This window comes from Temnothorax nylanderi, unplaced genomic scaffold (assembly GCF_030848795.1).
Source record: "Temnothorax nylanderi isolate EJ_2023f unplaced genomic scaffold, tnyl_v1.0 TNYL_tig0020_pilon, whole genome shotgun sequence".
NCBI lineage: Eukaryota > Metazoa > Arthropoda > Insecta > Hymenoptera > Formicidae > Temnothorax > Temnothorax nylanderi.
Window position 1 is genome coordinate 883,114 of NW_027249082.1, and position 23,921 is coordinate 907,034.

The window sequence follows — 23,921 nt, forward strand, 5'->3', positions numbered from 1 at the left end:
CTGTAAGAAATTTTCTTCCGTCTGTATTTTTATTACTTTATCCTTCGTTCTTCTTCCTATCTCATCTCTATTAGCTTCCCAAATCATCATCCCTTTTCTACTTCTATAATATACAACATATGTATACATGCTTCGGTGGTCGAATTGGTAAAAGACGCCCGTCACAAAATATATATAGAAATCCAGATATGAACTCCGATTAGGGTAATATTTTTCGTAATAAATTCTGTAGTGATTTAATAAGGATGCTTATTAGCATCAAAAAGTTAAATCGATTATCGATTGAAATATGTGATTTACTGTTTCAACAAAGACGTATTTTAAAGACTAACAAAAAATCGGCGCGCAATTTACTTAGTGTGAAAAAAGTATACAAAATTTACATAGACCTTAAATGGCAATTTCTCTAATTGATTTTCACAGATATTTGAAAAAACGTTAGAAAATAAAAATAATGAGTTAAATCAAACACGATAGGCATTTAATTCTGTAACTGCTACAGTTGTGACAATTTGTAAATATATATGCCGCTTCTTAATTTTCTCTGTTTCTCTCTTTATTTTATTCTTTTTTTTTATTGCGATTTTTCTGATTAAACATTTTAACAGCTAAATCTTTTTCCAGAATGCTGTTATTATATATAAGTATAATAAATTTTGGAATAAAAAAATGTAGTAGTAATAATAATTAAAACCGTGTATTCGTCCGCGCAGAAAAATTTATTTTAAAAAACCACAGTCAAAAAGAGCAGAACATAAAAAAATGTCAGAAGCAAAACTAAATGATTAGCAAAGTGGCAAAGGATCACGATAATTTATGGTAGATTAAACGCAAAGTTTTTAATCTATTAAATTGTTCAAAATGGTATCAACGATTTATAATGTATAATAGGTATTGTTTTATGCACATTCTGATTTTACATTATCGCAAAATACCGATTTTACTATAAATCTAAGCAAGATTCAGAGCTAATAGAGCTCATCTTTGTCTTCATCTTTATCTTTACCTTTTACTCGGAAATGTGAATTGACAGAAAAGTAGAAATGATCAGTTTGTTTTTTTTTTCGCTGTCTTATCTGTTTTGCTCACGATAGGCGATTCGTACTCACGATTGTTAATGAATTATAAGACAATGGTCAATCGCTTGATAAAAATTTTTTTATTTATTATCACGGCTGAGAATATTTTCAGTGTCAAGTTTTCTTTGGTGAAAGGTGCTCGTGCTTGGTACGCTCACGGAAAATTCGCTATGCAAACTCATATAAATAGGCAGGCAGTGCAGAAAAAAGATAACGCGGTCGTTCCTACGGGCTCTGTGTTGGAGAAAGAAATGGAAAAAAGAAATAAGACCCTAGGAAAAAAGAAAATAAAAATAGGTTTTTGGAATATCAGAGGATTAAAGAAAAAGATTGATGATGATGATCATCAATTTCAAGAATATATAAAGGAATATATAAAGGAATTTGATATAATCAATATGACGGAGACTTTTCCTATATAAAAAAAGGCATGTTAAGTCGATAGTCGAATTTATTGTTGCCGCTTTTCCGCGATGCTGATTGGTTTTCTCGCTGCGCTTACTTCATTTGCAGCTGTCATCGTATATTTTGACAGTTGTGTGTATCAAGAAATTAATAGTGTAATAGTAATAGCATAATGTTAAAGCTAAATAGCGCGCGCGAAGCGCGCGTCTGTGGTGCTAGTGTAGAAAAAAAGAACTGAAGGAGCTAAAAAAAGATCTTCCAGAAGGATTCAGATGGAACTGTAAATCTGCCACGAGAAAACACGGCAAAGGAAGGGCTAGAGGCGGAATTATTACAGGCGTAAAAAAAGAGATTAAGAAGGGAAAAAAGCAGAAAGATGAGAAAGAAATATTGAGGAAGGGATCTATATTAGACGGCAGGATAAACATAAGAAGAGTGAAATTAGGTAAAGAAAGGTGGACCGTTGTCACAATATATAACAGTAGGAGAAATAAAATAGGAATAAAGGAAATTATGAAAAGAGTCAAAAAATTAATATCTGAAAAAACAGAAGAAAATCTCGTGATAGGAGGAGATTTCAACACTAGAATAGGAAAAAAAGGAACGATGATTGGGAGAGCTAAAAGAAAGTCAAAAGATAAAACAATAAATGCAGAAGGAAGGAAATTTCTCGCCGAGATAGTAGAAAGAACATGGAATGTGTTAAATGGGAACATAAAAGGAGATAAGAAGGGAGAATATACTTACAAACCAAAAAACTCGGTAATAGATTATGTGGTAGTAAATGCAAAGGCAAAAGAAAAGATTAACAGGATGGTCGTTGAAAAAAGAAAAGAATCGGATCACCTGCCAATCTGTGTATATCTTCAACTAGCATCACCACCAGATAGATATTCACCGAAGCGTTCTTCGAAGAGTTCTTCATCCACCGGATCTTCGACCTCTTCAAGCTCAGACTCTAGCAGCTCGTCGTCATCGGGAAGTTCACGATCGGCATCCCGTTCACCGAACCGTAAACGCAAACATAAGAAAGATCATCGCAGTTCGCTTTCGCCACTTAGCAAGCGTATGGCCCAGTATAACAATCCTCCAGCTGCAACTACCACCACTCACAATCCTATCGCTCCAACCTCTTACCCCACAAACACACGTGAGAAAATGGACGACTACGAGATCAAAGTACACAAGTTTCTTGAGCAAACCAAGGACGATTCTGATTACGAAGATAAGGTAAGGAAATTCTTGCAAGAGACAGCAAGATGGAAGAGAGAAAAGGAAAAGGAAATGTTGGAAATAGAATATTTAGGCCGTTGCGTTATGAACCTTGCGGATATGGTTCGCAATGTCAAATGATATGTAATCCGCGTGGAGGTTCGACTCGAGAATCATACACTGAATTCAGCGGTCTCGAGCGTCGAGATAAAAGGCGCGGCGCGTTCTTGTTTATAGATCTATAAACAGTTTCGCTCGGCGAGATTTTTGGTCAGCCTATTCATAAGGCATTACGTCCGTGAGATCAACCGTGATCGGTCGTGCGTAATCACGCGTCTCTTTCGTTTCTATAACTGTACGATTTGTCTAATAAAATACACAGTAATAATACAACTGCATCGTGGTGTTGTACCAAATTATTACAGGAAAAGAAACATTCTGAGAGTAAAAAGATGAAGAAAAAGAAGAAAGAAAAGAAGGGGAAAGATAAGGAAAAGGAGGATAAGAAGAGTCGCAAGAAGAAGAAGAAGAAGGAAGAAAGGAAAAAGCGTAAAAACAAGGATAAGCTTGAACGAGATTTAGAAGCGTTGAAAAAGTCGTCTTTGCCGGACTTGGAACAGTTAGAGTCCAAGCTTAATACTTATTATGCGAAAGTCGAGAAAGACTGTGCGGCGCTTAAAAGCAACGCAGAGAAGCTCGCTGAAAGTTCACGCAGGGAAGAAAAACTGCGCAGAGAAAGGGAAAGAGACGAAGCTTCGAAGGCATATCACGAGCGAGAATCCAGGGTGCTAATGACTGCGCAACAGAGGAAAGAAATCCAGAGGAAACCACTAACAGACATATTTGAACAAGAATCCCAATTGATTCATCCAGAACCGAAACTCCCTACACTAGACACCGCTGCGTTAAATGCAAAGTGGAAGGCTGCGCAAACTGCTAGACAAAAGGACGCTAGACAAAACGACTCCATCTTTCCGATGGAGTATGAGTTATCCGCGAGACAGCCGTGTCCGGAAAGAAGACCTATGTCGCCTGTTGGCAGAATTAGACGACGATCACCCAGATAACAACATGTCTGCATTGTTGCCGACAACATCGACAACATAGTATGTGTTGCCGCGACAACGACGACCGCGCCAACGAGAGCAGCAATTGCAACATAAAATAATACCAGAGACAAAACTAAATTAGCAAAGTACCAAAGGATCACAGTAATTTATGATAGATTAAATGCAAATTTTTTAATCTACTAAATTGTTCAAAATGGTATCAGTGATCTGTAATGTATAAAAGGTACTGCTCTATGCACATTTTGATTTTATATTATCGTAAAATACCGATTTCACTACAAATATAAGCAAGATTCCACAAAGCTAATCCTTATCACTCAGAAATAAGATAGAAAAGTAGAAATGGACGATGATCAATTGCTTTTTTTTTGCTGTCTTATCTGTCCTGCTCGCGATAAGCGGCGATTCGTACTCGCGATCGTTAATGAACGATACGAAGGTGAGTGCGCAAATCGCTTGATAAAGATTTTCTTATCCGTTGTCACGGCCGAGAGTATTTTCAGTATCGGTTTCCCTTCGGTGACAGATAGCAGATGCCCGCGTGTGTGTTCCGCTCACGGAAAATATTGCCGTCGAGCAGTGCGTTCCACGAGAAAAAAGAAAGAAAAATCGGTGAGTAAAAGAGGCAGGAAACAGAGAAAAATATTAATGACTAGTAATATAACAGCACGATTAGCGTGATAATATTTCGGACGTTTCCTCCTTTCAATCACGCGGTAATTGATCATCGTTGTCAACGCGGTAAAACCGTTGTCTTCCTCTCTTTGCTATTTCATTTTTATTTGTTTAATTGACGTGTCAGGCCAACCTGGTTTACCTCTGTTACAGCACGAAAATTATTCACGTCTCTCTACATCTCTATTTTTTGTTTAGAAAAAATTATCTCGCCTATTTCGAAAAGAAATATCGACACATGCAAATATATTCGACTATAAGTTGAATAATCTGTGTGAGTTTTGATTAATCGCCTCTGAAGAAGACTAAATACAGTTGAAACGTCCGAGTTAATTTATATTTTGTATGAATAAACTGGAATTTTAAAACCTACATCCTGTTTATTGTTTGATTTCGGCCGGTTCTTATCATTTATCTGTAGCTTAGCTTATAACGAGGATTCCTTTAATTTTGATTAATCTAGTTAGCAATTGTTTAATTTTTTTTCAAGATTATAATCCCGCTTGTAATGTAGAAGAGCAAAAATTTGTTTTTACTATTAAATTATTGCTGCTAATTAAAATAGTTATTCGTTCTTCATAACATTTAATTTTATTTTCTAAATCACTTTATATGCGCGTGGCCATAACTCTCGTCTACTTGTTATGTATGCAATAAAAATGTATCTTTTCCATACATGAATTATTCAGAAAAGCGATTTTGTTTACAGTGCATGTGCCGCATGAACAATTGCCTAGACGATAGCGGAGAACTACTGCAGGCGGATCAAATATAACGATCGAATTCTATTTCGATTTTGGTGGGCGATATTGTGTCGTGCAGAATATTTTTTACTTGGTGATAATTAAGAACACAATGAATGTACGATAAATATGAAGTGCGTGTTTCCTATCGGAGTGTAAGTGTGAAAATAAAGAGAGAAAGCAATTGACCAAGTGGCACGTTTCTTTTCGTTGTTAAAATCACGCGCATCCACTTTGAACGTTGTCAACTCGACGAAATGGTAAGTAAAAATTTAGTTCTATACAAATTTCATTTTGTATTATCTTATCTGCACAGAGTTTTAATTACCATTATCATTTTTTCGATGAAAGTAGATTCCAAGTACGATAAATGATATGTAAGCTCTTCATCTTCTCGAAAAACTCATTCTTCACCCACGTGTACTATAATTTATAAATATTCACGAGACCATCAAACTTGAATTTCTTCAACGATGACATTGTAATAGCATTACGTAACATTAGCACGCCGTATCGACTTCTTCTAATTTAAGATGCGACTAAGAACAGCCATAACAAGTCCGATAACCGGCGTTCGTTCCCCGAATGAACAAGAGCTTAAATTAAAGACACCCGATGCGTCTAAAGTCAATCCGATAAAGACAGACGTTTATCAGTACGCTTATCAAACACTCCTTCAACTTCAAACCGTTATCTTCAGATTTCATGTAAGATTTCCTGTCCGCTAAATGTGAGGCACTCTATATTTGGCTTAAAGAAATTTCTGAGTATGATATAACGAATATTCAATGTTAAGGCAAAAACGATAAAGTCACTGCTAGCTAGTATTGCAAATAAAATTTAAACCGTTAATAATTGTGGCCTCTGTTCGAGGTGTAAATTCTTTCTGCGTGTGTATACCGACGATCGTTAGCGCCTCCCTGGCTTAATCAACGTTTGACTCTAGTCCCATGTCGTGCGTCCTTGCACTCGTATCTAGGAAGTCTTCCGGAAGCGCGATAAAAACGAAAATGTGATGTGGAATTGTGTGAGTAAAGTAATTCTTTCGTGCGCGACGCAAGAAAGAGCCGAATATGGCCTCCTGGTGAGTTAGCTACGCGCAAATCCGATAATCAGAATTAGTCGTAGGTATAATTGCTATTATTATTAACTAAATGGATAGTGACGATCGATCCTGTAGACGTTCTAAAACAACGGACAACAATTTGCGTCTAGTTTTTCGTTTTATGATACATTTCACACACTATAAGTACATTTTCTCACAATATACGTCGTTTTACACAATAGATATCGTTTTCCCGGGAAAAAAAATGTTTCTGACATACAGAAACATGGGACTAATCAGTCATCAATCTTCATCGCGATTGCCATCATGCTATCGTGCTCATTCTTATAAATAATCTTGCTACCGGTCGCTGGCGCAGCCGAAGCAGAGCGGCCGCCGTACTTGATGTCCTCCAGTGGAATGCCCAAGGCTAAGGCTATCCTATCTCTCACATAACAATAAGCGCCTTGATTCCTGTGCTCTTCTTGCAGCCACATGATCTGTATATACAGAAACATAATCCGAAACTATTCTTCTATCGTTACCAACAATCGAGCATCTTCGAAGAAATAAATGCTCGTTAATTTTAGGCCTACACCCTACATTTTTGCCGATCCCATACTTGGTCTCTCAACTCTCTCTGACACAGCCAAATATTTTTGTATGTAACTCTGATGAAAATGCATATTTCTCAACAAATGTTTTTAGGAAAAACGCCACAGATTACATAAAACTAAAAAATTAAGAAACGTACGTAGAGTATTATATCTAAATTGAGACTTGCTTACTAAAGTGTAAAATGCAAACGTCTAAAAAAGGAGAATATTTCAAGAATGCTAGCGATTTGAAGGTTTCGCAGACCTATGGGTGTAATCCTAGAATTAAATACACAACAAGTACATTATAATCAAAAACTTCTCACTTTTGCTTGCGGATATTTTGCCATTTCCGCTGCGAACAAATGATATGGAAAAGGACAGAGTTGTTCAATTCTAATAATCGCTATCTTATCTTCTAACTGTCGTTCCTGTCGCTCGACGATCAAATCGTAGTATACTTTCCCGGTACAGAGTAACACTTTCTTCACGATTCCGGGGTTCGCGGAAGGATCCGGTATAATATATTTAAAACTCGTACCAGGTCCCATCTCTTCGAAATTCGATATCGCCATCGGGTGACGCAACAATGATTTGGGGGTCATAATAACCTAAATAGTATTTATGCGATAAACTAGAAAAGCAATTATTACAATGGACAAAAATTTGGGAAACGATTTGTCATGTGCGACGTCAGATGGGTTTTTAAAATTTAGGTCTTTAAAATTTTAATTAAACTTTAGGAATGATTTGATTAAACATCTTAAAAAATTCTCCCGACAAAATTAATTCGATGTAATCGAGTCGTCAACAATCACGCATTCATGCGATAAAAATGGAAGGATTGGCATTATAGGCTTGAAAAACAACATAAATGACGTAATTGCGACTTGGTGGGATGTAAACGTTCGATGTGGCTAGTTTTTTTTGCTATCGCATTGTAATTTACGTCAGTAAAAAGTGGAAGAAATGGATAATGTTTGATGAATATTCTTGAGTATGACTTCAGTATCAGTATAGTCAATTCGCGTCAATACGCAAACACGTGCTGAAAAATCTTACCGTTCATTTTCACGCAATGAAATATTTCGCGATCTGTGTGAAACGATCTAATGTGTCGCACTTGAACGCAGAGGATATTTTCAGATTCAATTTTACAGGCTAATATTTCCAAAAGCACCGAGCTTAAAAAAAAGTATTACAAGCAGAAGTTACGAGGAAAATATTTAGCGACGAATTTTAGTGATTCACTGTTTCCATATTCGTCAAAATTATTAATTATTATAACATTGAACGGTTGATTCGTTCGATCACATATTTATATAAATTTTTCGACATAACATTGTACAAAGAAGAAAAAGAAATTTACGTAACAAAGAGTATACACTATCAGATCTGTTTTCGGTTAGTGTTAAATTTAGTTATAATTATTTTATTTGAACAGTGAAAGCACTCTGCGTAGATAACACATTTTGCATAGATAAAGATTGAACTAACCAACGGTTTGCGGAACGGCATCAATATCTGTCGACGCAGAAGATGAAACAGATTGGCAGGTGTCGTGGGATTGCAGACGATCCAATTTATTTCAAAAAGCTGTCTCGTCATGATTTGCTCGACGGTCTCACCGGTGGGAGTACCGGGCTCCGTTCCGGGCACGTGAGTACCCTCGTCGTCGCACAGCTGAAGAAATCTTTCTAATCTGGCGGACGAGTGTTCCGGTCCCTGAGCCTCCAAACCGTGCGGCAGCAACAGTACCAATCCTACCTGTCTGCCCCATTTGGCTTGTCCGGAGCATAGCAAGCAGTCTAGTATAACCTAAGAAGCAATTTAGAGTCACAGGCGGCAGACATTCTTATAAAATATCGCGATTATTCTTTCGGAATATACAATACGAATCGCGAAGATCGATGCTCCATTTAATTTTAACTTCAACTAGAAATTTAAAGTAAAATTAAACTCATCAAAATACTTGATATTGAAAGTCAAAAGTTAATAAAGTAAGAAAATCAAACTTTCTCGCTAAAGTGAGAAGGCCGTAATTTATCATTAAAGTTACCTGACAGGTATTGGCAAAGTCGCCGAACTGTGCTTCCCAGAGTGTCAGAGTATTATGATTGTACGCCGAGTATCCCAGCTCGAACCCTTTTTTCATCAAAAATTCATAAGATATCAATTATCGTAAACCACCGTGAGTAATTCAGTCAAATAAGACTCTAGCACGCGCTAATCTCAATACATGTCGCCTATATTTATTTTATTAGCGAATACCACAAATATAATATTGTACGCCTGCCTCGAGTTTACTGTTAAACTTTCTCGAATGTAAAAACTTAGCAGTTTACTGAAGCTTGCTGGATGATTGCCTAAATTTCAAGGTTGCCGGGCTATTGACGCTCGAGGAATATAATAAACGGATGTAATTATCGATAAGACGTGAATAAGATAGGCGCGCAACAGGAATAGATATCGCTATCGACACGTATACTGTGACACAAGAGCCAGCTAATGCCTCACCGCACACGCCGTATTCCGATAGCGACGAATTCGTGACGGTGTACAGAGCCTGTCTCGGGAAGACGTCGCGCAGGATGTTCTTGTAGAGCTTGTCTCTGCTCTGATCGTGAATGATGTGTATCCGTTGAGTGAAAGTGCCACGCTCCACGTCCTGCCCGGACAATCTGACATGGTGACCCTCCTTCAACAGGCTGAGGAAGGCCAGGCACTCCCCCATCGCCCAGTCGACCTGTCGAGACTCCATGAGTTTCGCTCGCCTGTCCATCGCCCTCAGCACCTACGCGTTCGATAGACAGATCAAGTGCGAACAGTAATCGATCGAAAACTTGTTTCGCCCTTTGACCTAATCGGCAAATTTTATGAAAGAGAGATACGAGCTCGAAAATTCACCGAAGATGCATGATTTCTGAGACAAATTATAAACGGATAACTTGTCAGTCGCAGATTGGAAATTTCTATATAAGACAGGAAAATTAATCCATTTTGCTTCCACGGTGTAACTCGTATGCCTTGCAGCTAACTTGAACATGCGCCTCGATATCCTTCGGGGGAGTGGATATAGCACTGCATATCGTCTTAATGGTCGCGATATCGATACCGGTTGGCGGTATCTTGTTTTTCGGAGTCTGATTCGAGAAGAATTCGGTCCAGGGCAAGTCGTGCCAGTCGCTCATTTGCATCGAGCTGATGGTCTGCGCTTTCCTGAATTCTTCCTCGCAATGGCTCACGTACTTTTCTATTTCCTACGCACAAAGAAAAATTGTGCGTGCATATGCGTAACGGATTAAACCGGCAGGATTTAAAGCAGCTAATTATAGTCTTTCTCAACCTCCTTTGCGAAAGCTTCCGTTATCACGCCCTCCTTAAGCAGTTTGTCGGTGTATATGGATAGAACACTGGGGTGATTTTTTATTCGTTTATACATGAGCGGCTGAGTTAACATCGGCTCGTCCATCTCGTTGTGACCGTTTCTTCGGTATCCAACAATGTCCAGTACTACATCGTTATGAAAGGTAGCCCTGGTGATATAATATTAGTAGTTAGTAAGGCTTTGTTAATTCTTTATTAATTCTCTTTTGATTATTTCAATCATAATTATTATATTCTTATATTATAAAATAGATTTTACATTTTATTGTAAATAATTTTCAATTTTTACTGCAGGAATAGATTATTTGCCTAATTTAAATAAGTTTTGTTTATAAAAAGAAATGTGTAAGAAGTCGTTATTTATTGCAATATTTTAATTTTTACCATAAAACTTGTTATCTAATCGTCAAACAAATTTTTATAATAATTTATTTAGTATTTATACTAATAGACTTTTATTCCTTAAATAAAACGCTTGAGATTAAACAATTAAAAGATTAAAAAACATAAATCAACAGCCAAAACACAGAATCTTTTGAAGTAACACGATAAAAACTGAAAAATGAATATTATCATAATTTACCGATATTCACTGGCCACCTTACTGCAGTAAGTAGCTAAATCGGGATCATCAGCATGTATGTGAAAAATGGGAGCGTTAACGACACGTGCGACATCCGTACAATGCGCACTGGATCGTGAATACCTTGGATCGGTTGTAAAACCAATCTAGAATTATTAATATATATTGCTAACTTTACAATTGAAGGTTTTATTTAATATTTTATCAATTATTTAATAATTTGATGTGTAAAAATAAACGGATACACAAAAATTGTATTCATATTAATTATACGTACTAAAGACAGTTTTATACAAATATTAACTATGAATTTAATTGATCTTGATGCCAGCTTTTCTTTAGAGAAGGTTAGTAGGTTTAAAAGAAAGTAATTAAATTTGGATTAAAACTTATTCAATTAGGATTAATTAATACCGATAAAATTCAGGAAATATTGTCATTATAGAGAAACTTATTCCTACTTGATTATTAATTACGATGTGCATGACGCCACCCGTTGTGTACTCTGGCAAATTAGTAAGATGCATCGTTTCGTAAACGACACCTTGGCCGGCAAAAGCGGCGTCACCGTGAACCAGTATAGCCAACGATCTTTTGCCGTCTGAAAAAGTCGGTTTATTTGAAGGAAGTCTATTCTCGTCTGTTAGGAAACAACACGTTTTCAATACGTACGTTTAGAGTCACCTTTCTCGACTTGCTCAGCGCGAACACGACCAACTATGACCGGATCGATTGCTTCCAGATGGGAGGAATTCGCCATTATGGCGAGAAGCACTTTCTTCTTGGTTCTACAAAGTAATAATTTATAATTCTATAAAAGTAAATTAAATATGATAAAGGTTCCTCTCTCCTTTCGCAACTTGGAATACAAATTTAGGTATTGAAGCCCGACATATTTGCGTACTAAAACCGATTTTGCATTACGGTGGCTTTCTTCACCTTTCTAATAATTTCTCCGAATGCGTCCCGAGGTGATACTTCACGTCACCGGAACCGAATCCCTCCAGAGCGATCGGGTTGAACTGAGTGAACAACTGGCTCATCGGTTTCGAGCAGATGTTCGCCAAAGTATTTAGACGACCGCGATGCGCCATACCGATAACTATAGTTCCGACTCCTAGCCAATAAATAAGGCAAATAAATTAGGATAAAAGAGAAATAAAATTAAAGATACCAAGTAATTTCTGAGCTTTAACAGAAGCTCGGAAATCGCTTAAATTAAAACCTGGTTCGAGAATCAGTTTAGTTACCATTTAGTGCAGACGTTTCCATGCATTCCGCCATGGCCGGAATGAACGATTCGCAGCCTTCTAACCCAAATCTCTTCTCAGTTCCGTATTTCTTTGCTAAAAAGTTCTCGAAACTCACGGCTCTCATAATATTCATCCAAGCCCACTTCCGGTGCTCCGCGGGCAATTCCCAGGCGCCTGGTATCTCAAACTTCTCCCTCAACCAATCTAACTAATAAAGCGCATAATTCACAGTTCTATATATCTTTTTTTATGAGAAATTTCTTTACACGATAACGTTGAATATACCCTGATTGACAAAAAATTTCTTTATTAACTGAGATCTTCGCAAACACGCGCTCACAAAGATTCTTTTTTAAAATCGAAGTTTTAACGTAACTTTCCATTTTTGTTTCTGGTTTATCCTTATATTAACCGAGCTAAAAAGTCTGATTTTAAACAAATATTTTATTTAACTACACATATAGCCTGCAATCAGTACGAGACATCAGTTTCGTAATTTGACTTATCAACAAGTATTTACGCGCGACAAGCTCAAGGTATCGCGTTCAAGTGCAATCTTTCAAGAACATATTTGGAAACTACATCTTGCAAATACGATCAGTATGATTACTATTAATTTTATAATGGAATCTTACTTCCAACACAATCAATGAAATACAAGAAGAAAGCTAAATGCTTGCGATAAAATATTCACTGATCCTCAACGAAATCCTATGTTACTATTTCAACAAATGACATTTCCCACAAAAACAAAATTTTAGAGAAATAGTACAATTACGAAATAGAAAATTATCTAGTATCTTTATGTGTCCCTCTTTTTCTTATTACCAGTTAAAAGTTTAAAAAAATAATATTTCGGTCATTTCTAAGCGCACTAAGTATTTCTCATAATTGAAATCGTGTCGTGCGTACCATACTGAGGTCATGAATGTACGTGTACTCGAGACCTAAGTGACCGCAGTAAATCTTGTTGAGCCTCGCCAGTATCTCCCGAAGCGGCAAGCTCCTCTTATCGCCCCCGATAACGGTGAGTGACGCGAGAGGGAATTCCCTGTTCATGTCCGCCTCCGTCATTCCCTTGAGATGCTGCCGGACCACGATCGCGGGTGGCAGATTCGCGGTGCCCTGCAACTTTGCCGACTCCGGATTCTGTATGCCCAACGGATCGGTGTCGGCTATCAAATGGCCACGTGCCTTTTGAGCGAATAAAAGAAATAAACGTCGATATATATATATATATGCGTGGAGTGTAAGTGTGTGTACAAGAGTCTCGCGGAGCGATAAGTACTTGATAGGCTCGGATCGTGGCATTGATATCGAGTGCGCCGATTACATATTGATCGCCCTGCATCTGACTGTCTGATTTCTCTCGGACGGACTCTTTCGGAAACGACGGTCCTGCTAAGCGTTTATCCGAAAACATGATTAGTACTTCTAATCGATCCATCAAATGCATTTATAATTATTACGAATATAGTAAACATCGTTATTATATGTTATTATTATGTTAATGTTTTTCTTTCTATAGTCATAAAATCGAATACAGAATAATTATAAAATCATTGTATAGCTTTAAACTTTCATAATTTCCATTTTACATGATAAAATAAATTCACTATTTTAAATTGTAATTATAATTGACATCGATACTACGATTTTAATATTAATCATATTAATATCAATCTAAGAACCTAATCTAACCTGTAATAAAATTCAAAACTCACTCTTGCCTGATTGCCCTCCTTCTAAGTTCGACGTTATTAACTTAGGAGACAAACTGACGCGGATCGAACTGGGCTTGGCGCGAGAGTCCTTAGGGCTTTTCGCGTGGATCAATTTAAAATACGAGTCCCACGAGGAGCTCACGGATTTTCGATCCTCGAGCCATGCCTTGTAAATGTGATCCAAGTACTGGTTATTGATCATGTTAAGCACGTTATCCTTCCTATCGCCATTGTCACCGTCGTGTTTGCAGCGTGTCGGATTATTTTTATAAAATTGCTCGATAATCGGTCTACACTTAGGGCTTTTCCAGCTCGGATTAAGATAGTGTATGAATTGTCGGTATAAACGCGACACGACGGATTGTGCGCTCCGATAACGTTGCGCTTTCGCGTACATCGCCCCATTTGTCGCCGCGGCACAACCGAGTGCTATTACGCGTGAGAAATAATGGAAAAGTCAAACGACTAAGAAATTTTGGAAATTTGATCTCGCAAACTGATTGAGCGAACAGATAATTTTATTCACGATATTACTTTACGTCATCGTGTGACTTCCGATTAACCTTTCTATATCATGGTTGTAGCTAAATTCGCGATTGATCTTCGTTTCGGGTGAGATGAGAATTCCGAGCGAGACTTGAAACGAAATTCACGTTCCTAATGCTACATTCCTCAGAAGCGTTTTATACGTGAATTGCATTTTCAACAAAGCATAGTTGATTTCTTTCTTTTAAATTATTTGAAAAATTTATTATTTAAAAGACAATTTTTTATTTCGACGATTTATCTAGTTTGATAACATACTTTAATTTAATGCAATCTTTAATAAAACTAAGCTTAGTTTTATTAAATATGTTTAATATACAGTTTTAAACGAAATAATATATTATGTACAATTTAGCAAAATTAAGAATTTGATTAATATTTTGGTCCAAGTATCTAAAAACTTTACAAAATCTTCAATCTCAACATCGTTAAGATTTAGCAATCAAGAATTGAACATAAATCTGGTTCATAATTACATCGGAATTAAGCTAACATGCTTTTGTTACAGGGCGCGACCACCTCGACACCTAGCGATCACCGAGTCGTGAAGATTAATTCTGAAAACGATTCATTGGAAAAACATTTCGTTAGCAATCGAATCGTATCGCACAAGGTATTTTTCATTTCTTTTATCTTGTAAAATTTTAAAGACTTAATATTCAAGTAACGTAAGCAGATATTATCTAACGACGTTTAACTTGATATCTCGAAATGACTCATAATTCCTAGAACGTTTAAACGTACCGTAGAGCGATAATCACACTTATCTTTGTTTGATCTACAATCTACAGTATACGATATGGAACTTTATTCCAAAAAATCTCTTCGAGCAATTCCGGCGTGTGGCGAATATTTATTTCCTGATCACGACGATAATCGCGCTAGCGATAGAATCGCCGATTTCGCCGTTAACCAGCGCTCTACCCCTATTCTTTGTCATCCTGGTGACCGCGTGTAAACAGGGATACGAAGATTATCTACGTTACAAAACGGATAAGCGAGATAATCGGAGGTCAGTCAGTGTCATCCGTAACAAATGTACGCAGGTTCGTCACGCATATTGTCTACGCTGATTATGAGATCCCAATTCTAAAGTCCCGTTAATTTTAATGCTTACAGTAATAAAACAAAATATATCTTTACAGTATTTATATGTCTATTGTAAAATTTTTAATATATATTTGCAAAATATGTGTTTGCATTTTACGTGTCTACTATATAAGAGTTGTCAATGCTGTCTCTGATGATTTAAAAGATTGAAGTAAAGATAGGATAATTTCTAACAGTCTGGAATCGTCAGATTAAGTGTATCCTTATGTTTCGCTCATAAATAATACGTGATACATTGCAGGACATATATTGCGAGCAAATAGTGGTGGGCGATCTGGTAAAAGTCTCTCGGAACGAGGATGTGCCCTGCGATATCGTCCTGCTTTATAGCGAGACTCCGGGATGTTGTTACATCACGACGTCCAATCTCGACGGCGAAACAAACTTAAAGGTAGCTATCTTCACACTCGACCTTTTTAAAGTAGGACACATTTTCTTATTAGCAAGACCTATGCCACGCGAAATTGAAATTTCTTTATACCTCTATCAAATATTCTTTGCCGTAATTATAAATATAATTTTTTTAGACGTTACACGTCCCGAAAGTGGTCTCGGCGATGCCGCTTCCGCAGATAGTGGCGATGCAAGCGTCGATTACGTGCCAGCAACCCTTGGCCAATCTTTACACCTTCCACGGCAGACTCGAGATTAAAGACGGCAGCGAGACGGCTGGCGGGCAACTGACAGTAGAGAATCTTATGCTGCGCGGATCTAGACTGAAAGACACCGAACACGTGGTCGGCTGCGCGGTTTACACCGGACAGGATACAAAATTGTCGCTCAATTCAAAGACAGTCAGCAATAAATTCTCCACTGCCGAGAAGTAATTACGTTCGAGCTTTATTTTATAAGAACTCGATCGCTATTTAGCTTCCGCTCCCATTTTCGCTACTACTACCATCGCCTTTACAAATGTTGCAAATAGCTTAAAGAAATATTGCTATCTATAGAGGTAACTTACAGGTAAACTTTACACTTATCCAAACGTTATCATTCGTAGATCTATCAATAAGTATATTATTGTATATATCGTGATACTGTTGATTGAAGTGTTGATGTGCACCATGCTGAAACTATACATTGAAACCTACCAAGAATGGGACAGTTACTTAGGTCCACAACCTAAAATCAATTTTTCCTCGTTAATTACGGATATTCTGAGCTTTCTTATCTTATTCAATTACATCGTGCCGATATCATTATACACCACCGCTGGTAAGACATTCTTGCATAGTTCCTTTCTGTTAAAATTATTTATATTCCTATTCAGCATAAAGCTATTTATGAAACATTTAAAATTTATATTTAAATTAGTCTATTTCTTTTGAAACACGCCGCGTTTGTAGAGTAAAAACATGTATTATATATTTACAAGATGTACTCGTAAAAAAATTCTACAACGTTGGTGAAGGTTTACGTGCGTTAATTCGACAGAATTGCAAAAGTTTCTTGGCTCTTTTTTCTTCGGCTGGGACTTGGATATGTACGACAAGACCAACGATCAGCCGGCGCTCGCCAACACGTCAGACTTGAACGAAGAGCTTGGCCAGGTTGAATTTCTGTTTACCGACAAGACCGGCACGCTCACTGAAAATCTGATGGTGTTCAGACGATGCTCGGTCAACGGCAACGTGTATATGGAGAAGGATTGCGACGGAAATCTGTACTTATTGCCATCAAGCGGAAACGAGCAGGAGGCTGTCAAAATGTCATCGTGGGAGGTAAAAGAAGAAGAAGAAATATTAATTATCATTAAAGAGATTATCAGTAAGAGAGAGAATTATTAAAATAAATTACGATATTAATTATTTTAGTCAAAAGAATAATTTGCGCGCTGCAATTAATATGAGAAATCATACCGATCATTGTATGCCATTTGATGCAAGAGTAATTACATTAACTATCGTGCGAATATTTGTCGGCAGTTATTAACGAATATTGAATTATTAATAATAATTAACGCTAATTATAATTAATAATAAAATAATAATCAATGATGGTTGTATATTAGTACAAATCATGAACGTACATATAGCTAACGTACTGCTTGCCAAATAATACTGTGCTTGCAATAATTTTGGTCTGTTATTAAATTACTGCTTATTATTAAAATAATGTTATTAAAAGATCGATAATTCTAGGCTGAAATTTGGCATTTCGTGATAAGCCTATCGCTATGCCACATAGTGCAAATTGCACCGCCGAGCCACCGTCCCGAGATCATAGCCAGACGCACTCTGTTCCGTGAGAGCTTCAGAATGAAAAAAATCACGAGAATCAACAGCTCGCTGATGATGCATCCGGATCTGCCGGAATATCAGGTAAAAATAACAGCTCGCGTACGCAAACGTCGAATTCGCGGTAGTGCGTCCCCTGATAAGATTCCGCTAATGACTTGTAAGACGAAACGTAAATGAACACGATTGAAACTACGTAAAGAGATATACAAACACACATGACATATGGCAGGCGGCGTCGGCAGACGAGAAGGCGTTGGTGGAGGCGAGCGCCAGGTGCGGCGTTGTTTTACAAAAGAATACTAACGAGGAGATGCATATCAAGATCAACAAGAACAATCTGATCTTCGAAAAACTGGAGATACTGGATTTCACCTCTGGTACGTGATTGTGAATATCAGAATAGATCAGAGCTGAATAAGCTCTAATTGAGATCAAATAATAATTAATATGCTGTAAATACATAATAAAATAATCACGCTGTAAGAAAAGTAGGTAAGATTACATAAACAAGTATAAAAGTTATACGATTTATAATGAGACGGAACACGCATTTTATGTAAATTTTACACACGTTGTTCATGTAATTTTATATATTTTTTTACGACGTAGGCTTAAAGAAATCAGATATATATAATTATTATTGAGAATCAACATCATTCATGAATACGTTTGTAATTAAAAAATGAGAGATTAGTGAAATATTTAAATTATTCAAATAGTTGAATCCTAAGATTTTAGCCCGATATAGTTTTAATAGATAGCGATAAATGACTAATATTACGTATTTTGAACAGAACGCAAGAGGATGTCAGTAATAGTGAAAGACTCGTCGGAGGATATCTGGCTATACTGCAAGGGTGCAGATTCGGCTGTTCTGCCATTGATAGTTGAAGGACAGATACAAAAGGCCACTACCCACGTCGCCGATTTCTCTATGGTTCGTTATCCCGTTTGCGATAATCACAGAACTTAAGCTAGAGCTAAAGCGGAGACTGCAGAGAACTCTTTCACTTTTCTCCACAACAATTTCGAGAAGAGTTTTCTTCTTATACATGCACAAAAAATTTACAATTCTGATACTGCTTTGTCATATGTTTGTGGCAATTTTGTGTTTTACATTGTAGGAGCTATTAGACTCTCTTAATTTTCAGAGAGGTCTGCGAACGTTGGTAGTGGCGTGCAAAAAGATGCAGTATTCCGAGTACGAAAGCCTGATGCAGAACATCGAGCAGGCTAGACAGATAATCGGTACGGAGAGAGAGACGCATTTAACGCGCGCGTACAATCTTATGGAGAGCGGCCTCACCTTGCTCGGAGTAACTGCGGTAGAGGATCGCCTGCAGGACAAAGTGGAAGAGACCTTGGAATGCTTACGAGTCGCTGGCATCAAAGTTAGTTCATTGCACTGCCTTTGTGCGGATTGCCAAAGAAATCCTTTACTACCCACGCGTCGCATACTGCAATGATCGCCAATGGTTTTACCAATTTTTTAGCTATAGATTACTCTCCATTTTGTAACTTTTCAGACAATTAATTTAATTATCTTACTTTTATTTCAGTACTATTATTCAGTTATTTTAATATTATTAGAGATTTATACCATACTCTCCATGTATCGAAGCTATAAAAATATAATTTAAAACACATAGAGTGTTAGAGACAGTTCTGATAAATTAATTACTGTTCTGATGGATTAATTAAATTAGCTTTAAACGACAATCGCAAATATTACTTTTTAGATATGGGTGCTTACTGGAGATAAGGCAGAGACTGCGGAGAACATCGCTTTCTTGTGCGGCCATTTCAAGAAGGGTACCGAGGTTCTAAGACTGATGGACCAAACCTCAGTGCAAACCTGCTTCCTGGTTCTCACAAGTTTCGAGTGAGTGCAGTTTGCATGTCCAAAATTTTATACCTTTTTTTAGTTAACTCGTTAACTCTCGGCAACCTCTATTATTTCTCGCGCAGTAAGTCGTACTTTTCATTCGAGACAAAAATTTATCAAAGTAATAAATAAATAAATAAATAAATGTATAAATTATTATTCCGCTATTTTTTGCTTTCCAATATGCATTCATATACATAGCAAAAATAATATCCAAAAGAAATTAAGGATAAAGCGAAAAATACATTATCCAAACGCAATTATCCGAAAGATAAAGTATTTCTTTCAACAAAGAAAGCTTCTGATATTATTTAAAATATACTATATTAGTTTATAATATATTTCTGTAAACTATCTTACAGACGGAAAATAAAACTGGAACCGTACAAGCAGTACGGGTTGATAATAGACGGTGTGAGCATAGCGGCGACGTTACGAAATTGTCCACAATTATTCAAATCCGTCGCAATGACCTGCGAGGCGGTTGTCTGTTGTAGGCTGACGCCCCTGCAAAAGAGCGAGGTTTGAACTTTCCCCGATTCCCAAACGCTGCATACATAACAGAAACTCGAAGACATCATTAGCTTATCTCTGCTTATCTTTGCAGATTGTGCATCTGATAAAAACGTCACGGAACCGTCCGCACACCGCGGCCATCGGCGACGGCGGTAATGATGTCTCGATGATACAGGAAGCGCACGTGGGTATCGGAATAATGGGGAAGGAGGGCCGTCAGGCGTCGATATCCGCTGACTTCGCCTTCACGAAGTTCAAGTATCTGAGAAAAGCGTTGCTGGTGCACGGACACTGGTATTACCTGCGCATCGGCATCCAGACGCAGTTTTTCTTCTACAAGAACGTGGTGTTCATAACGCCGCAGGTGCTATTCAGCATACACAATGGTTTTTCCACGCAGGTAACGATAACATTACTAATATCTATGTCTCTATTGCATGTCGAAAATCGACATTCGATTTAATAAAATTTTAAAGTACATTCACGATTTTCTTATCTCAATTCGCGAATCAATAAACAGGTTTATTTTTTAATTCTTGCGTATCTTTTAAATAAATTTCATCGTCTAATAATTTGGCAACGTTATGTCCTAAACTAAAAAAGCATATCCTTATTTTTATGGAAAGTAAAAAAGAGAATATATTTTACAATTATATAGATTTTATAGATGAAGGATTTATAGAAATATATATTTTTATAGGAACTTTATGATGGTATGTTTCTAATGGGTTTCAACTTAATATTCACGTCGTTTCCGGTATTGATTTACGCATTACTGGAACAGAATTACAACGCGAAGAAGCTTATGGAGCATCCGTACTTGTATAAACTAAATAGAAACAATTATTTAATGTCAAGACAACAATTCATGGCGTGGCTGCTCTTAGGTTCGTGCACAAATTAATATCATATTATTTTATTATTAATAAATATTATTTTGCAGACAAACACTAATTACATCACATTATTCTTTTTAGGATTATGGCATACAGGCGTAACGTATTTTACAGTGTTTGCTGTGACGTATGTCAATCCTACGTATTTGTATGACAACACCTCGGTTGACCATTGGACTTACAGCACATGCATTTTTCATATAGTCACTTTGCTAGCAAATCTACAGGTACGTCAAAGTGTAGGCGTTGTTTGTACATTCAATTGAGATTGTAAAACAGCGGTTTACTCTGACAAACGCAAAACAGTTTAATATAAAATATACCTTTTAATAGCCGAATAATTCGGTCATTTTGCTATTTATAATTAGAAAATTTATATCTGAATTTATTTCTGTAATTTAATAATGACACGAATCACTAGCAAATATTTTACGTAGTTTTACATAAGTTCTACACAAGTTTTACATAATGTTTTAAATAGATTTAGGCTCGGTGTTAACAATAATATTGTTTCAGATATTATTGCGCAGTTCGTATTGGACAATCCCACTCGTTCTAAGCGTAGTACTGTCTGAATTAGTATTTTTCGGAACTTCTTTTTGCTATTCAATCCTAAATATGTAAGTACAAAATCCGCAATAATAAAAACAATTGTGGGGATTAAAAATATAACACATTTATATTTACAAGTAAAAATTATTTTTTTATCTACAAAATTTTGTTTTTAGGAAATACGATGGCGATATGTATGGGGTCTTCCCAATATTATTGAAGTCGCCTTCGTTCTGGTTAATTACTGTACTTATCGTCGTTACTTGCTTAATACCTGATTATTTATGGCTGACGTATAACACGTACAAACCACTGAAGATCCTTCGTAGAAACGAGGAGCCCCCGCGAATTATCAGTTGCAGCGACGATGACGACAGCGAATACAGTGCATGCCAAACGGTAATTAACGCAAATATTATATTTTACTTATGAGCAGGCTACCACATATAGCCGACGATATAAGTTTCTATTAACTTTGTCGACTATAAGCTATTCTCTTCTATTTGACTTGCATGTATTTAATTATTTAAGTTCAATATAGTTTTTCAGATATACATAGATACTCGTTTGTAAAGACTAAAACGGGCTATCTATACACGCACATATATTTATCACATATTTTATTTAAAAAATAGTAGTTTAGTAAGCAATATTTTTCCAACAGTGTCAATGTCGTTAAACATATAATTTATTACTAGGGACGTCGCATGTTTCCATGGAGAGCTAACGTTTCACTGCAAAGAACTAAATAAATAATACGTTGGAGAAGCAGCCACTTAAGCGCTTCAGTATTATTGATGTGAATGAAGATGTGAATATCTGACAGTACCTCATTTACGATTTTATCTTATAGATACAATTTAAGTCGCTGAGACGACTGACTGCATCATATTATTAAATAAGCGTAATTGTTAATTAATATAGTAAACTCAGTCAAGACTTTGCTACTAATTAATTGACATCGAAGCACTTTTTAACATTTTTACAAGCCTTGAATAAGTCTGAAGATCATCATTTATATACCTAGATTATTTTCTACAATACAATATTCAGAGAAAAATAATACAGCAAAATATTAATAATACAAGAGGAAGAAATGTTCTCGCGTGAATGTTGAACTATGCATGATTGTCGCAAATTGTTACAGTTTATAGCGAGACACTAGTCGTTAAAATTAATTTCTGTACAAAGATATATAGGTAGCTATGCATTGTGATAACACAGACACAAGCAAATGCAATATAGCTACGTGTCTATTTGCTAGTGCACGAACAATCATAATTATGTAATATATTCATTAATTTATGTAATATAATTATCTGCAAGTTTGCTGAATGCGTAACACTTTCAACAAAACCTATAGTGCAATAGATATTAGCAAATCTTATCTAAAAGAGAGAGATTACTTCTACTTATAATTAAGCTTTTTTAAATTATTTTTTTTAAAGAAAGTTTGTAAAATGTATATGTATATATGAGATCGAATATGTATATTCACTGAATATTTATTATTGCAATGTCAATCAATATTAAATGTAACAATCGACAGTTTTTTAACGCGAAAAATATATATATCAACTGCGAGAATAATATGTGAGAATAATCGTATATTAATATGTCTTTTATTATTGTGTGGTTTTAAAAACAAATATTTTACCAAGCGTAATCTGTGATTTTAACAAAATGATTTTTTAATAAATTATATATTTGTTAATATGTACAAATGTTTCTTATAATATTGTATAATTTTATATACAAATTGTATATATAACAAATATTAGCGCGCCTTTTACAATCAGCGCGTATATAAGTACGAATGTGTGATATTGAATAAACATATAACAGATAATATGCAAATTTTCTATTTATATTTTATACAATATCTGGTTTTACTTACTTATGATGTGAATAAAATTAATTAAATAAAGCCGCAATTTTTATTCCCAGATTGAAGATTCCTATTCCTTTGTTACAAAAAAATGATACAGCATTATTTAACAGCAGCATAATTAAAAATAATCTTATTAATTCAATAACATCATTAATGAAACAAATAACATTTTATTAAAACAAAAGCATGACATATTTATTTCATTAATACTAATAACTATTGAATTAACAAGATTATTTTCAATTAGGCTGCTGTTAACTAATGCTATCATTTCTTTTTACATGTAGTTAAATTATACATATTAGATTAGTGTAAAAGATTTCTCCATCAATCTTTATATTAAATAACTTCTTACTAAATGAAAAAAAAAAGATATATTGGAGCTTCCCGTAGGCAATTTTGCTTCGTTTCTGCTGAAATTTTGTTTCGCGTATTTACCAAGTACACATAGCCTATAATATATGAAAGGGTAAAAGGCATAGTGACGTAAGTCAAATTTTTTAAATATTGACT

General features: G+C 36.0%; 2 protein-coding genes across 2 annotated transcripts; one reads left to right on the plus strand and one right to left on the minus strand.

The window, feature by feature from the left end:
- The first annotated feature begins 1,203 nt into the window (after positions 1 to 1,203).
- LOC139769133 (phospholipid-transporting ATPase IF) lies at positions 1,204 to 23,444 on the plus strand. Its single transcript, XM_071699921.1, has 20 exons — positions 1,204 to 4,378; positions 5,151 to 5,444; positions 14,827 to 14,931; positions 15,110 to 15,364; positions 15,670 to 15,819; positions 15,956 to 16,251; positions 16,429 to 16,643; positions 16,863 to 17,149; positions 17,570 to 17,749; positions 17,898 to 18,045; positions 18,463 to 18,605; positions 18,820 to 19,059; positions 19,408 to 19,550; positions 19,916 to 20,075; positions 20,161 to 20,469; positions 20,770 to 20,956; positions 21,047 to 21,192; positions 21,482 to 21,585; positions 21,694 to 21,916; positions 22,216 to 23,444. The coding sequence occupies exons 2-20, from the start codon at positions 5,442 to 5,444 to the stop codon at positions 22,267 to 22,269; spliced, it is 3,348 nt and encodes a 1,115-aa protein (XP_071556022.1). The 5' UTR covers positions 1,204 to 4,378; positions 5,151 to 5,441; the 3' UTR covers positions 22,270 to 23,444.
- LOC139769134 (2-oxoglutarate dehydrogenase complex component E1) lies at positions 6,397 to 14,429 on the minus strand. Its single transcript, XM_071699922.1, has 15 exons — positions 13,773 to 14,429; positions 13,337 to 13,449; positions 12,961 to 13,242; positions 12,046 to 12,256; positions 11,735 to 11,912; positions 11,468 to 11,583; positions 11,257 to 11,396; positions 10,796 to 10,941; positions 10,172 to 10,361; positions 9,864 to 10,085; positions 9,343 to 9,619; positions 8,885 to 8,970; positions 8,323 to 8,643; positions 7,152 to 7,436; positions 6,397 to 6,729 (listed from the first exon to the last, which is right to left on the minus strand). Exons 1-15 carry the CDS (start codon positions 14,167 to 14,169, stop codon positions 6,526 to 6,528), a joined length of 3,168 nt encoding a protein of 1,055 aa, XP_071556023.1. The 5' UTR covers positions 14,170 to 14,429; the 3' UTR covers positions 6,397 to 6,525.
- Positions 23,445 to 23,921: the final 477 nt, after the last annotated feature.